General features: G+C 40.5%; 1 protein-coding gene across 2 annotated transcripts; it reads right to left on the bottom strand.

The window, feature by feature from the left end:
* Positions 1-532: 532 nt before the first annotated feature.
* LOC137345280 (membrane-spanning 4-domains subfamily A member 4A-like) lies at positions 533-15,037 on the bottom strand. 2 transcript variants are annotated; one of them, XM_068008758.1, is made up of 7 exons: positions 14,952-15,037; positions 11,803-11,969; positions 10,590-10,700; positions 9,256-9,312; positions 4,063-4,209; positions 3,549-3,674; positions 533-757 (listed from the first exon to the last, which is right to left on the bottom strand). In XM_068008758.1, exons 2-7 carry the CDS (start codon positions 11,953-11,955, stop codon positions 662-664), a joined length of 690 nt encoding a protein of 229 aa, XP_067864859.1. In that variant the 5' UTR covers positions 11,956-11,969; positions 14,952-15,037; the 3' UTR covers positions 533-661. The 2 variants fall into 2 exon arrangements, with proteins under 2 accessions (XP_067864859.1, XP_067864860.1); XM_068008759.1 differs by lacking the exon at positions 14,952-15,037 and adding an exon at positions 13,165-13,246.
* Between the last annotated feature and the right edge of the window lie 44 nt (positions 15,038-15,081).

Genomic DNA, 15,081 nt, shown 5'->3' with positions numbered 1-15,081 from the left:
TAGGGGGACGGGAAGAAGAGGGTTGCATGTATATGAGGAAGGGGCTGGATCTGGAGGAGGAGAGGTGGGCACTTACAGGTGCAAAGGTACAGGCAGGCATTCCGTAAAGAAAGGAGAAGGGAAAGAGGCTAATGATAGGCGAGAGCAACTGGGGAAAGGCAGAAAGGTAACGGATGGTCTGATGTGATAGACGAGAGGGCTGGCAATCTGGGGGAAGGTGAGAATAATGGAGAGAGGGGGAGACAGAGAGAGCGCGGCTTGGAATAAGAGTGGAAAGAAAAGAGGGTAAATATATGTACATATCGGAAATGGTGGCAGAAGAAGATTCAATAGTAACTTTAAAAAGTGAATTAGTTAAAAACCTGAAGTGGAATGATTTTTGGAACGATAGGGAGAGCGCACGAGGAGTGCCATTAACTAGAAAAACTCTTTCCAAAGCTAACACAGTCATGGTGCTTCGAATGGTCCCCTTATGCTCTCTAAGATTCAATTCCTCAGTTCGCAAATTTCTTTTTATTCTGCTTATCTCTTATTTTTGTGCTTAACAAACAAGATACATTCCGCGATAGAGAAAGCAAAGCCATTCAAGAACTGGACATTGTCCCCATGGCGCCAAGTCATCTTCCTGCTGAAACTCCTGTTGTGCCAATGAAACCCTTTTCTAGACCGGTGGTAAAGGCATCATACTGCAGTCAGTCTGGTCTTGGGGTATCTGTGTTTGAGAGGTGTTACTCTGAATAGTAGACTCATTTGGAGGCTGTGACAGAAAAGAGAATTTATGCAAAAATGGGAAACAAACAAATAGTCAACCAAAAAAACAAAAACAGTCACAAATGATGATTCTGTTTAATGGATGAAACTTTTCAATAACTAAGAATCCCAGAGAACGTTGCAATATTTTTAATTACAATACTTTCTGGAGGTAAACACCAAATACTGAATTGATCGAAAAGCTCTCGCGTGTCAGCCTTAGCTCAGTTGGTAGCAGTCTCACCTCTGAGTCAGAACATTGTGACTCATTAAGCTTGTGTCTACTGTGCAAAATCCGGATCCCGGAATTCGAGTTTCTGTGCATAGTTTATTTAATTTATAGCTAACATTAACGAAGCAGCAACTGTACTGAAGGCAATGTTAAAATTTTAATTCTGATAACAGGAAGCATAATACAACCTGTTTATTCTGAATTGCGAGCTGATCGGATTGAAGAGACAAAGCAGGTGAGCTGGAAAACCAAAGAGCTTAAAAATACCACTGGACAATACACATCTAATAATAGGCCAAATACCGGGTCTGATTAAGTTCACTCTGGCCTTTTTCCTAAAAAGTATCCTATTGTTCCCTATCTGTTTCTTACATTCACTAGCTCAGCATTTTCCCAAACTAAGCATGCAAGTATACCTGGGATGTCACAAGGACATAAAGAGGCAGGTTTGATGGGAAATTGGCAACCAGAAATTGTGAATGACCTTACAGCACCTTCTATTAAGTCTTAAAATCCTTGAGGATCATAACTTGATAATTAGGACAAAGATTTAAGATAATTGGCAAAAGAGCTGGGAGGAGATGCAGAGAATTTCCTTTATGCAAGGAGTTCTGACGATCTGAAAGAGCTGCCTTAAAGGTTGGTGAAAGCAGATTCAAAACTCTGACCGGACCTTTAATCCCTTCCCCCATCCCACTGCGGAGCAGGCTGGAGGCGGGGGGGCGGGGTGAGTAAAATCGAGTGGGACCTACCCGGCCTGCTGCCATTTTACCAAATTTGATTTTATAGATTCATCGAAATTACAGCACATAAGGAGGCCTTTCTGTTTGTCATGTTTGTGCTGTCATGCTTAATCCCACATCCTCGCAAATTTTTCTCCATACCCCTTATCCTCAAGCATCTGTCTAATTCCTGTTTAAAATTATTTGTGGAATCAACTTCCATCACTTTTTCAGGTAGAATGCCTCACATTCCTATAATTCTCTGAGTAAAACAAATTCGTCTCATTCCCCCTCTCTTCGGTGATTTTAATCTATGTGCTTTGGTTATTGACATATTCACTACAGGGGACAGCCGTTCTGTAACCCTTCAAACAAACGTCTTACCATCTTGAAAACCTTTATTAGGTAACCTCTAAACCCGTTTTGCTCCAAGGAGTACAGCCCTAACTTTTCTAACCTCTCCTTTTAACGGGAGTTTCTCATCCCTGCTGATGTCCGTGCAAACTTCCCCTGTATCTATTTGCAGAAATACCCTAGCTGAGGCCTAACTAGCGATTTTTGTAACATACCCTTTGATTTTATATTTGATGCCTCGATTTAGAAATCCATGCAAGCCCCATGTTTTAACCCCCCCTCCCTCCCCTATCAACGTGCCTGGCCACGTTTGAGGATTTATACATATGCACAGAAAGGTTTATGTGTTCTTCTGAACTTTTCAGAATTGTCCTATTTATTGTATCCATTTTAGACTTTCCAACATGTATAACTCTGCACCTCTCAGCATTGAAATCCATCAGCCAAGCTTCTGGCCATTTCACTATTCAGTCCATGTCATCCTGAAGCCGACAACTGTCCTCAATATTATCTACTGCATTTCCAAATTTCGTATCATCTGCAAACTTTGCAATGCTCCTCCTATACCCGAGTGTAGATAGTTAAAAAAAGTTAAAAGAGCAATCGACCCAAAATTAACCATTGCAGAGCACGACTGCAAACCAAAACCAAGTTTGGAAACCATGCATCCCAAACTACCACCCTCAGCTTACTGACACCGAGCCCAGTCCATGTCCATATTTACACTTCTCTCTTGATTTCACGGATTTAAGACCATACTGTAGGTTGACACTCCAGTGCAGCACTGTTGGAGGTGCCATTTTTCGGATGCAAGGAAAGGAAAGACTGGCATTTAAGCACCCTCTTTCACGACTTCAGAATGCCCCAAAAGGTTTTTCAACCAATTAAATACTTTTGTTCTGAAGTGTCGTCACTGTTCTAATGTGAAAACACGGCAGCCAAGTTGTGTGCAGCAAGTTCCCAAGTGCAGCAATGTAATTTTGACCAGATCATCTATTTTTAGTGAGGTTGAACCCTGGGTGTAATTGTAGGGCAAGGGATGCAGCAACACTCTCCTACTCTAATATAATGCGTTCCTTTACGTCCACCTTAGAGGGTGGAGAGGACCTCAGTGGAACGGACCAACCGCAAGTCATCTCCTTTGACTGGGCAGACCTTCCTCAGTATTGCTATGGAGTGTCAGTCTCGGTGTGTTTGCTCAAGTCTGAGATGTTACACCGAGGTCCTGTCTCCCCGCTCAGGTGGATATAAATACCCCATGCTATAAATTCAATGAACAGCAGAGGACTTCGTCCGCGTGTCTTGCTTCTATATCCACCGTCAACCAACACAAATAAAACATTATCTGATCATTATTACTCTAATGTTTGTAGGACGGTTCTTTATTCACTGTAAAGCGCTTTATAATGTCGTGAAATATGCTTTATAAATGTTGATTCTTTCTGTTTAGATCAATCGGAAATATGAACTGCGTATGTGTAACTACCAACCTTATTAGCATGCATTTTAGAATTGATGCACAACGTCTTGCAGCCAAGAATGGAAACATCGATTGATATTGATAGCTCGATTGGCATCAGGACACAGAGAGTGAGTTCAACGAAGAAACTGAATATCTGTGTATCAGTGGGAAGAACATGTTAAGGAAATCAGAAATAAAATAAAAGATTTCTAGCAACGAGAATAGACGTAAACAGAGTGACAGTCCAATTCTAGAAGAAATTCAACTCAAAGCATTGAACTTATAAAACAGCCACGTGTGGGCAAAGGAGCGGAACTGGTCTTTGCCAGTTGCACTAACCCGTTATTGATAGGTATATCTTCGGTTAGGTGGAACAATGCTCGTGTGGAGCATTAAATACAGAGAGGGCCGCTTTTGTGCTGTGCATTCTTTGTAATTCTATGCAAAATAAATCGAACATATACGCACCTGACTTTGCTCACACCTAACTTTGCTGACTTACAAACTTTACTCGTGCATCAAGATTTAAATTCTGTACTTACAGTAGCAGCAATGTGACAAGAATCCTCGGCACTTATAGAGTTGCAGGGAACGATTGAGGTCCAATCAGGGAAATCAAGGAACAATAAGAATCCATTGGCTAGAACCAGAAGGACACTGATCAAATTCATCACCAGGCAGGCTCGCACCTTCAGAGAGTAAGCAGCAGTTAATTCAGATATCTTTACTTCATGACTGTTGATACTGCCTCAGTGACACCGTTAACTTTAAAACACAAGATATGAACATCGCAGACCAATTCCACTGAATAGGTAATACTAAAATTAAAATGTAGTATTTTACTTGTGGATATAGCATTTAATGAAATATGGCAGTTCATATAGTAGGCATAAAGCATGATCCGCAGAATTGAGATGTATTTCAATCTAATTTCTCTACTTTAGAAAGAATTCAAAGAGATCCTTCTGGAGATGGTGAGCAGCCAGAGGTCCTGGTCCACATTGTTACCGACGACATAGGTTGGAAGAGGGTAGAGGTCCTGAAAGAGGATTTTAGGGAGTTAGGAAGGAAATTAAAAAGCAGGACCTCCAAAGCAGTAATCTCAGGATTATTCCCAGTGTCACGTGGCAGTGAGCATAAGATTAGGAGAACTGCTGGAGAATTCATGTAGGAGGGAGACCATCGGATTTCTGGGGCAGGTGGGATCTGTAGAAATGGAGGGGCTACACCTGAACAGGACCGGAACTAATATCCTTGCAGAAAGATTTCCTAGTGTTGTTTGGGAGGGTTTAAAACTGCTTGTCATGTGTATGGGAACCCGAGGAGTAGCTCAAATTGGAAGAAAGTAAAGCTGGTAACATGAGGCAGAATACTAGCAAGTGACATCAGAAAACAGGCAAAACAAAGGGGAGCATCAACTAGGCTTAGAATGTAGAATGTCAAGAAGACAAGGTTAAGGGCACTCTACCTGAATGCACGCAGCATTCGCAACAAGGTAGATGGTTTACAGGCCCAAATGGAGGTAAATGGGTATGATCTAATTGCCATAAAGGAAACGTGGCTACAGGGTGACCAAGACTGGAACTGAATATTCAAAGATATTCGACATTTAGGAAGGACAGGCAAAAGGAAAAGGAGGTGGTCTTGCACTGATAATAAGGGATTGGTACATTAGTAAGGGAGGATCTCAGATCGGAACAAGAAAATGTAGAATCTGTTCGGGTGTGCAAAAGAAACAGCAAGGGAGAGCAAATATTGGTAGGAGTTGTTTACAGGCCAACAAACTGGAGTGGTAGTGTGAGGCATGGTATTAATCAGGAGATTAGAGAGGCATGTGGCATGGGTAATACATTAATCATAGGTGATTGCAATCTGCATATAGACTGGGTAAACCTTATGAGTACTAATGCTGTGGAGGACGAGTTTCTGGAGTGTGTTAGGGATGGTTTTCCAGAGCAGTATGTTGAGGAACCGACTAGAGAACAGGCTATTTTAGATCTAGTATTATGTATTGAGAAAGGGCTAATTAATAGTCATGTTGTGAAAGAGCATTTAGTGAAGTGTGACGATAATATGATAAAATTTTGCATTCCGTTTGAAAGTGGGATAGTTCAATCTGAGGGCCAGGGTATTAAATTTATACAAAGGAAATTATGAAGGTATGAGGGGAAAATTGGCTGAGGTGGATTGGGAAAATGCATTAAAGGGTATGACAGTACATAGGCAATGGATAGTCTTTAAATAAATATTACATAGTTTACATCAACTATGCATTCCTTCAACGCACAAAACCCCAAAAGCAAAGGCAGTCAACCGTGGGGTAAAAGGAACTTAAGGATTGTATAAGATTAAAATTAAAGGCCTGCCATAAATAATAGTAAACATGAGGATTGGGAGGATTTCAGAATACAGCAAAGGAGAACCAAGAAACTGAAAAACAAAGGGAGAATAGAATATGAATGTAAGCTGGTTAAAATATAAAAACGGACTGTAAACACCTCTGCAAGTAGGTGAAAAAGGAAACATTTGGCTAAGACAAACGTGCGTCCATTCCAGGCAGAGTCACGAGAATTTATAATGGGGAATAGAGAAATGGCGGAGAAGCTAAATGATTACTTTGTGCCTGTCTTCACTGAGGAAGATACAAGAAATCTCCTCGAACTAAAGATCTAAGGGATTAGGGAGAATGAAGAATTGAAGGAAATTAGTGTTAGTGAGAGGTTGTATTGGAGAAATTAATGGGGTTGCCGGTTGATAAGTCTTCAGGATACTACATTTTAATTTTAGTATTACCTATTCAGTAGAATTGGTCTGCCATGTTCATATCTTGTGTTTTAAAGTTAACGGTGTCACTGATATTCTACATCCAAGAGTATTGGAAGCGGTAGCTGTGGAGATAGTGGACACATTGGTGATCATCTTGCAAAATTCTAGAGATTCTGGCGCCGCTCCTGCGGATTGGAAGGTGGCAAATGTTACCCCGCTGTTTGAGAAGGGAGGGAGAGAGAAAAAAGGGAATTACAGACCTGTTAGCGTTGCATCAGTCGTTGGGCAAATGCGAGAATCTATTCTACAGGATGGACACTTGGATAATAATGATCTCATTGGGGATAGTCAACATGGATTTATCAATGGGACATCATGTTTGACGAACCTGTTGGAGTTTTTGAGGATGTTACTAACAAAATTGATAAAGGGGTGTCGGTGGACATGTAATACTTGGATTTTCAGAAGGCTTTTGATAAAGGCAAACACAGCAGATTGGCTGGCAAAATTAAAGCACATGGGATGAGAGGTAATATACTGGCATGGATTAAGGCTTGGTTAACAGGCAGAAAGCAGAGAGTAGGAATAAACGGGTCATTCTCGCATTGGCAGGCTGTAACTGCTGGGGTACCGCAGGGATCGTGCTTGGGCCGCAGTTGTTCACAATATATATATCAATGATTCGGAAGTGGGGACCACATGTAATATTTCCAAGTTCTCAGAAGATAACAAAACTGGTGGGAATGTGTGTTGTGAGGAAAATGAAAAGTGGCTTCAAGGGGATTTGGACAGTGGACAAAAACGTGGAAAATGGAATATAATGTGGAAAATGTGAGGTTATCCACTTTGGTAGGAGGAATAGATGTGCAGAGTATTTCTTAAATGGTAAGTGATTAGAACGTATAGACATACAAAGGGACCTGGGTGACCTTGTCAATAAGTTAGTGAAAGTCATCATGCAGGTGCAGCAAACAATTAAGATGGGTAATGGTATGTTAACCGTTATCACAAGAGGATTTATGTCGAGGAATAGTGAAGTCTTGCTTCAAAAATATAGAATATTGGTTAGACGGCATTTGGAGTGCTGTGTGTAGCTTTGGTCCCCTTACCTTAGGAAGGGTATTATTGCCGTAGAGGGAGTGCAACGAAGATTCACCAGACTTGTTACCGGGATGGCGGGACTGTCCTATGAAGAGTGATTAGGGAAACTGGGCCTGTATTCTCTATAATTTCGAAGAATGAGAGGTGATCTCATTGAAACCTACAAAATACTTAAAGGGATAGACAGTGTAGATGCAGCTAAGATGCATCCCCTGGTTTTGGAGTCTAGAACCGGAGACACAATTTCAAAATAAGGAAGAAGCCATTTACGACAGAGATGAGGAGAAATTTCTTCACTCAGAGGCTTGTGATTCTTTGAAATTCTGTATTCCAGTGGGCTGCGGTAGCTCAGTCATTGAGTAAGTTTAAAGCAGTGATTGACAGATTTCTAAATACCAATGACATAAGGGGATATGGGATGGTGTGGGGAAAAAGGTATTGAAGTGGATGATCAGCCATGATCTTATTGAATGGCGGGGCAGGTTGGATGGGTTGAATGGCCTATTCCTGCTCCTATGTTCCAACTCGAATGGTGCCAGTGATGAGGGATTGTAGTTTATAGTTGCAAGGAATGGCTGCAGAAGCTGTGGTTCTTCTCTGTTGAGCAGGGAGGGGTAAGGGGAGACTTAACTGAGGTGTTCAACATTAAAAACGGGTTTGACAGAATGGCTGCAGGGTCAGTGACCAGAGGACACAGAATTAAGACAATAATCAAAAGAAGCGGGGAAAGCCGAGAAGCTTTTTCTTTTTCAGCTGAGGGTTCTTGTGATCTGGACTACACTGCCTGAACGAGTGGCAGAAATAGATTCAATAGTAACTTTGACAACGGAATTGGATAAGCACTTAAATGGAGAAAAATGCGTGGCTGTGGGGAAAGAGTGGGGGATGCAGTAGGACTAATTGGATGTCTCTTTCAAAGAGCTGGCAGAGGCAACATGGAGGAATGGTCTCATTCAGTGCTGTGTCATTCTAGGATTCTATGACTCTAAGTTGGAGGAGAAAGAGTTTTTTGGGGCAGGTCGAGGGTAAAATGTGCAGGGAGCCTACTGGGGAATGACATTGATTAGGAATAGATTAAAACGAGCAGATCACACAATAATTAAGTTGCAAGTTTCTTCAGGGCAGGCTTTTAATCAAGCTAAGAATCGCTAAAAAACAAAAGAAAGATGCTTGGAATAGAGCTACTGTTATTGGGGAAAACAAATTGGCTTGATGTCGACATTGTGTGATAGTGTGAAATGTATTTCCACTGATGTCATTGGAAGAGATATATTGCATATAGTTGAATGGAATTTACACCACAGAAACTGGCCATTCGGCCGAACCAGTGGATATCGGTGTTTATTCTCCAGTCGAGCCTCCTCCCAGTTTACTTTATCTCACCCTACCCTTCTAGTCATTTCTCCATCATGTACTTATCCAGCGTCCTGTTAACTGCACCTAAACCCAGCCGGTTTAGATTTTCGAGATAGTTATAGCTATTCAGTTGTGCTATCAGCCTTCTAATTATTTGATGCACTTTCCCCACTACCTCTATACCTTTTTTGGACCAGAACAGTGCACCGTACTCTGAGGGTGGTCTGATCCAAGTTCGATATAATTTTCACGTAACATCTGTGGTTTTGAATTTAATCCCTTTAGTAATATGAAAGGGGGAGCTGTAAAAACTGTGTGCTGCATCACTGTTACCTGTTTCACACTAGAACACAATATGCCCCATTAAATGCGGCTCCACTTCACTCATCTCAGTTGATGACTATTTGTCGAATCCGCATTTAATCATCTCAGCAAACAGGATTTAGAGTGAAAACCGTACTCCTTGCAATGAAATACTTTCCTTATATAAGAACCTTTATGGTTGGACTCACAAGGCGTGTACTTGACACCGTTCCCAGAACGCACCACAGGCTCCCTGAAATTATAAACTGGAACCAAAAATTTGAATATTAATTTCACAGGATAAAGCCTGTTTATATTGATTACAACTATCTTAATCAATGGATCATAATACTTTGGATGATTATTTGCAGACTTTTTCCCGTGTTGTCTCCGATGGATCTGTATCAGCTTTTTACTATGCGTTTCAATGAGTTAGATGAAGCAATAGAGGGCCAAATGTCTGAAGACACTAAGTTTGCGGGGTCAGGAAGTAATGTAGAGGGCAGCAGAAAGTTGCAAACAACAGCTGATTGCATTTATAGAGCGCCTTTAACATAGTAATAAAGCAGCGTTAATGTGCAGATGAACAGTGGCAACTTCAATTGATTGTTTGGAAATTGTGAGGTAATTCCTTTTGGATCTAAAGTGATATATCAGAGTGTTTTCTAATTGGTGGGAAGCCAGTGACAATGGAGGAACAGAGAGATTAAGGTTCCATGTAAATAAATCATGTAAAACTAGTGGCAGGGAACAAAATGCACTGAGGAACAATTTGTACTCAGGAATCGGAAACACAATTCCAAAGTTTGTGGATGAATTCAAATTTGGGCGTTTTAATGAATACTGAAGAAGACTGCGACAAAATATAGGACAGCATTATTAAACGTTAAGATTGGCATTGTAAATTATTTTCAACACAAACAAGTGTGGGGTGGTACATTTTGTTCGGTGGAGGCTTCCTTTCACAGCAGCTGCCAAATCCGTGACCAATAACCACCTGTAAAGACAAGGGCAGCTGATGCATGGGAACAACACCACTTGCATGTTCCCGTCCAAGCCACACACCAGCCTGAATTGGAACTATATCACTGTTCCTTCACTGTCGCTGGGTCCTGGAACTCCCTTCCTAACAAAACATAGACTGCAGCAGTTCAAGAAGGCGACTCACCTCCACCTTCCCAAGGGCAATGAGGTATGGGCGATAAATTCTGGCCTCGCCAGCGATGCCCACATCACATGAAGGAAGTAATTTAAAAAATCAGGTCATGTCCTCATTGGAACATCGTTTAAATGGGATAGAGGAACAAATGGATCTTGAGGGGTGGGGCACATATTCACAAGTCATTAAAAATAGTTATCGGGGACAAAAGCTACAAAAATGGCAAAAGAAACACTAAGGTAAATTTCCAGAGGAACAGAGCTGAAAAGAAAGGTGATGCTGCCGAACATACAATGGCTAAAAATATTCGGCCCTAATCTGTTCAATTCTAACTGTCAATTTCCTTCTAACATTTTCTACAACTAACAATGAACATAAACTCACCGACAGACCGCTCCACCAGTGTATTCTGTATTGTCTTGTTATAGAATAAGGACTCAGAATTAATGGCGTCCAAAAGAGGATAAAAAGCACTCCTGACACAATCTGAGCGACCTAAAAGAGAACAAATAGCAACGAAATTAAAGTGTATAAAATCAAATAAAACGTAACAGTGAGAGAGTCGGGGGTTGGGGGAGAGATCGGAACCAAAACAAATAAAATATTCGTGATTAGATCATTAACAGGAACATCTAAGAATCACCACCATAAACAATCGATTTATTTAGAGATACAGCACTGAAACAGGCCCGTCGGTCCACCGAGTCTGCGCCGACCAACAACCACCCATTCATACTATTCCTACATTCCTACCACATCCCCACCATGTCTATATTCCCCCACCACCTACCTAGACTAGGAGCAATTCATAATGGTCAATTTACCTACCAATTTTTGCAAGCCTTTGGGGCTGTGGGAGGAAACTGACGAAAACCCACGCGGTTCACAGGGAGAAATTGCAAACTCCACACAGGCAGTACTCAGCACTGAACCCGGGTCGTTGGAGCTGTGAGGCTGTGGTGCTAATCACTGCGCCACTGTGCTGCCCACCAATGCTCTCCAAGACCGGCGCACCGTGGCTGCAGGAATAAAGGCAACAACTCTCCGAGGTTGCTTGGGAAGCACCACCTGCGACCTCTACCACCTAAGAGGAGAGAAAGTTCGTGGGAACATGGCCACCTCCAAGTGCCCCTCTAAATCAGACAAGATCATGACTTTGGAAATATGTCACGGTACGTTCATCCTCGGTGGCTCCAAATCCTCGAACTCCCAAAATAGTAGCATTGTGGGAGCATCATTGCAATAATGACCGCTGTGATTCAAGACGAAGGCCCACCTCCATGATCTCAAGAGGAACTGGTGATAAACATTAAATATCGACCTTATCCGCGACGCACACATCCCGAGGCTGACTTGAAAAAAATACTTAACGCATAACTTCATGCATGAACATATTTACGGATTAGTATATAGAGTGGAATTCTCGACGTGGTCTTAGCATTCCGCTAAGAATAGCGAAAGGAACTCATCTCCATCGTCTATTTAGTGGTGTTCTACACAGAGCAGTTCTCAAGGCATCTTGAAATTATAACATGCTCTGTTGAAATTGTGATCTATCTGAGAACGAAAAACATGACAAAAAATGATTTAATCTTACACCCTTGGATTTCGGTATTCCCATCTGAATTCCTCCTTTCTCTGGTGACTGAATCTGGGAGCCTCCGTGCCTGACTGGGTCGTTCCTTACACCGGATTGTGGGTTTAGATGGTGAATCATGGCGGTGCCTTCGGTGCTCAGTGAAGTAGCCATGTTTTAAATGAAGACTGAAGAATATACTCAGCAAATAAGAAGATATTTCCACAGATTTTAACATGCCAACATTTCAATTAAAGCGATTAAAAATATGCGTTGTGATATTCTAGCCAAATAACGGCAATTTGCAAAATTACAAGAGAATACAGAAATGTATTCTGAATCAATTATTTCAGATTGCTGTGAATCTGACACTTTTATGCAATGTACATAAAGATATTTTCTTAAAATCTCGTGCTCACGAATCACCTGTTGAGGATTTTAATATTTCAGTGCAATAAACCCAAATAAACTAATCCTGGGACGGAAATTTCCTTCCCCATTCTGAAGAATGGATTTGATCCCAATCGATATCAATATTATTCATCTTTAATTGAAGTTGTTTTTATATCTGCCTGCCATTCATCCTGATATCACTGGCGCCTTTTTTTTCCAAATTATGTTTTTGCTATGATTATCGAGCCTAAATAAAGTTTCCACGACAGTCTAGACTATTCTACCAATACAGCCTCGTGCAAATATTTCCACTCAAGTTGAATATGTTTTAATAATAATAATTATGGTAATAACACCAATAATAATAAAACAATAATACAATTTTAATGATGTGTTATTGTAATGGATGTATGACGTTACACTGTTTCTTGAAGTAAAAAGACTCGTAATTGCAAGCAGTGGCAATTATTTCAGTTAGAAATATACAAGCTAATATATTGTTCTAATGCTACATTACTTCCTGCAAATTCAATTATCAGTTTTTAGAAAGCTGACGGGTAAAGCGCTTCCTTTTCGTCGAACAGGCACAGGTTTCCGGGAAAATTATATTCGAATTTCAAAATAGAACATTACAACAGGCATGCAGTTTAATTTACTTCTGTCACGACAAACAGCAATCATCTAACAGCCAGATACAGAAATAGAAACGCATAGAATGGTAGCTCTTGTGTATGAATAAAAAAAAAAACTCTGTGCTAATATTTAGGCACGAAAAGTATAGCCCGCGATTAAATACTTCACAACTGCCTTTATACTGAATGTAGGTAACAAGGTTTCAAACATAACAATTTCTCTCAAGACGTATTTTCAGTGCTCTCTTTGCTTGAACCTTTTGAAACTTCCGATAAAATACATTTGAATATTACAAAGACAAACGCAGTATCTATCGCCTTCTAGAATCAAGCGGAACCTTATCGAAGCTGGACTCACATTCCAGATCAGTATTCCGCATTCTTTCTTTCAAATATCAGTTGTTCTCCTCCGAGATAAACTGAACTGCCCACAATGTCCGGAGACAAGATAAAGGGCTTGCACTCATGCTTCGAAAAGCTAGTGAGAGAAGAGAGCCCAGCCCCAGGTCGCCATAGTAACTAATTTCCGATAATGTCTGTCGGGGAAACAATAAGTAGACATATGATCTGACTATTCCGCTAGAAATAACGACAGGAACTAAAATCCATTGCTTAATTATTGATGACCGTACATATAACGGCTGGAACAATTTTAGTCGAAGCTTCTTGAAAGTTAAATTTTTATCTGGTTTATAAAGAATAAAACAATAACACAAAGAAGGGGTCACTGACCTGAAACGTTAACTCTGCTTCTCTCTCCACAGACGCTGCCAGACTTGCTGAGTATTTGCAGCATTTCTTGTTTTTATAACACAAACGATTTCATTTACACCCAGGCTTTTACGCCCTCCCATCTGAAACCCTGGGCTGGTTACTCTGGTTGTTGAATGAGTTTGAGATCCTCCCTGTCTCACTGGAGTCACCCAACTCCGGGCGTATTCGTTAATTTTCGGGACTGATGACCGTAGGTGCATGTTCCCTGAAGTGACCTTGTTGCAATTAAAGATTGACATTGACCCCTCGGTCAATAAGAAGACGGTTTCACCGTTATTAATATGCAAAATGTTCGCTTAATAGTAAAGCAATTTTTGATTCTACAGTCTAATGATTGCAATTTGTGACATTTTAAGGAAGCTGCCACCGAATCTATAATTACATTGTTCTCATTCATTTTAATTTCGATTGAAGTTATGAATGTGATAGTTTAAGGTCATTTTACAAGGTTCGATTTCACATTCCATTTGTTGAGAATTTTAATATAATATTTCATTCGACCGGACAGGATGAAACCTCTGAAGGGAATATACTTCCCCAGTTTTGATGATATGGATGGGGCCGATGTAACTTTATGTTCAGAAAGAACCTAATGAAAAGCGTCCTACTTAAGTTACATCCCATTGGACATAATCATAATATCATATATTTTAGAACGGGATTTAACGTTACTTTGGTCATTGAAATAAAATACAAGTGCATCATTGTGGAAATTATAGACTTATTTCGGTTGAAGAGAAACAAGTGACGACATTGTTCTAATTTTGCATTATGTTGAACAGAATTACAATAATCAATCATTAACAATAACCTGGCGGGATGAGTTCCCTCTGCTTGCTGAACGAAAACAGATTTTCGCACAGAACACCACTTTTGTTTAATTTTCAAAATGAAATGATGTATTAAACATGCCGTTTAATTTACTTCAAACCTGACAGAGAACAATCATCACACAACCAAATATGGAAATACACACACAGACAAGCTAAAACACAAAAAAAAGGGCCAGTCGAAAAGAAGAGACTTTGTTGGCTTTTCACCTCCAACCGAGGAAATTACTGAGACTACACTTTGAACGAATTTACTATGTTTGAAACCTTGCGCCTACATTTGTTATTTAAACGATGCTGGAGCATTCAATGCCAGCTTGGAATTCATGTGCAGAAATGTCAACACAGAAATGTTTTATCAGTACACAAAGGCAATCTTTGGCTTACATTTTAGAACATGAACTTCACCGAAACTTTCAGGCAGTACATGTCCAACAGAGAAAATTCTGCAATATTTATGACACTTATCACATTTGTATATACTTTTAAATTTTGAACAGTACGGTGAAGCCGGCAATATCAAATAGGCTGTGATACTCACACAGCGGATGATCTTTTCGGCGGAGGGGAAAATTGGGCCGAGGGTGGAATGGAGTTTTAGTTCCAAAGTGATCGGTGTACACCAGTGTCCAATATGAAAATTGCCCCGTTGTTCACAACAAAAGATAAAT

This window comes from Heterodontus francisci, chromosome 28 (assembly GCF_036365525.1).
Source record: "Heterodontus francisci isolate sHetFra1 chromosome 28, sHetFra1.hap1, whole genome shotgun sequence".
Taxonomy (NCBI): Eukaryota; Metazoa; Chordata; class Chondrichthyes; order Heterodontiformes; family Heterodontidae; genus Heterodontus; species Heterodontus francisci.
The sequence above is the reverse complement of the archived record's forward strand: the minus strand, read 5'-3'. Positions and strand labels throughout refer to the sequence as shown.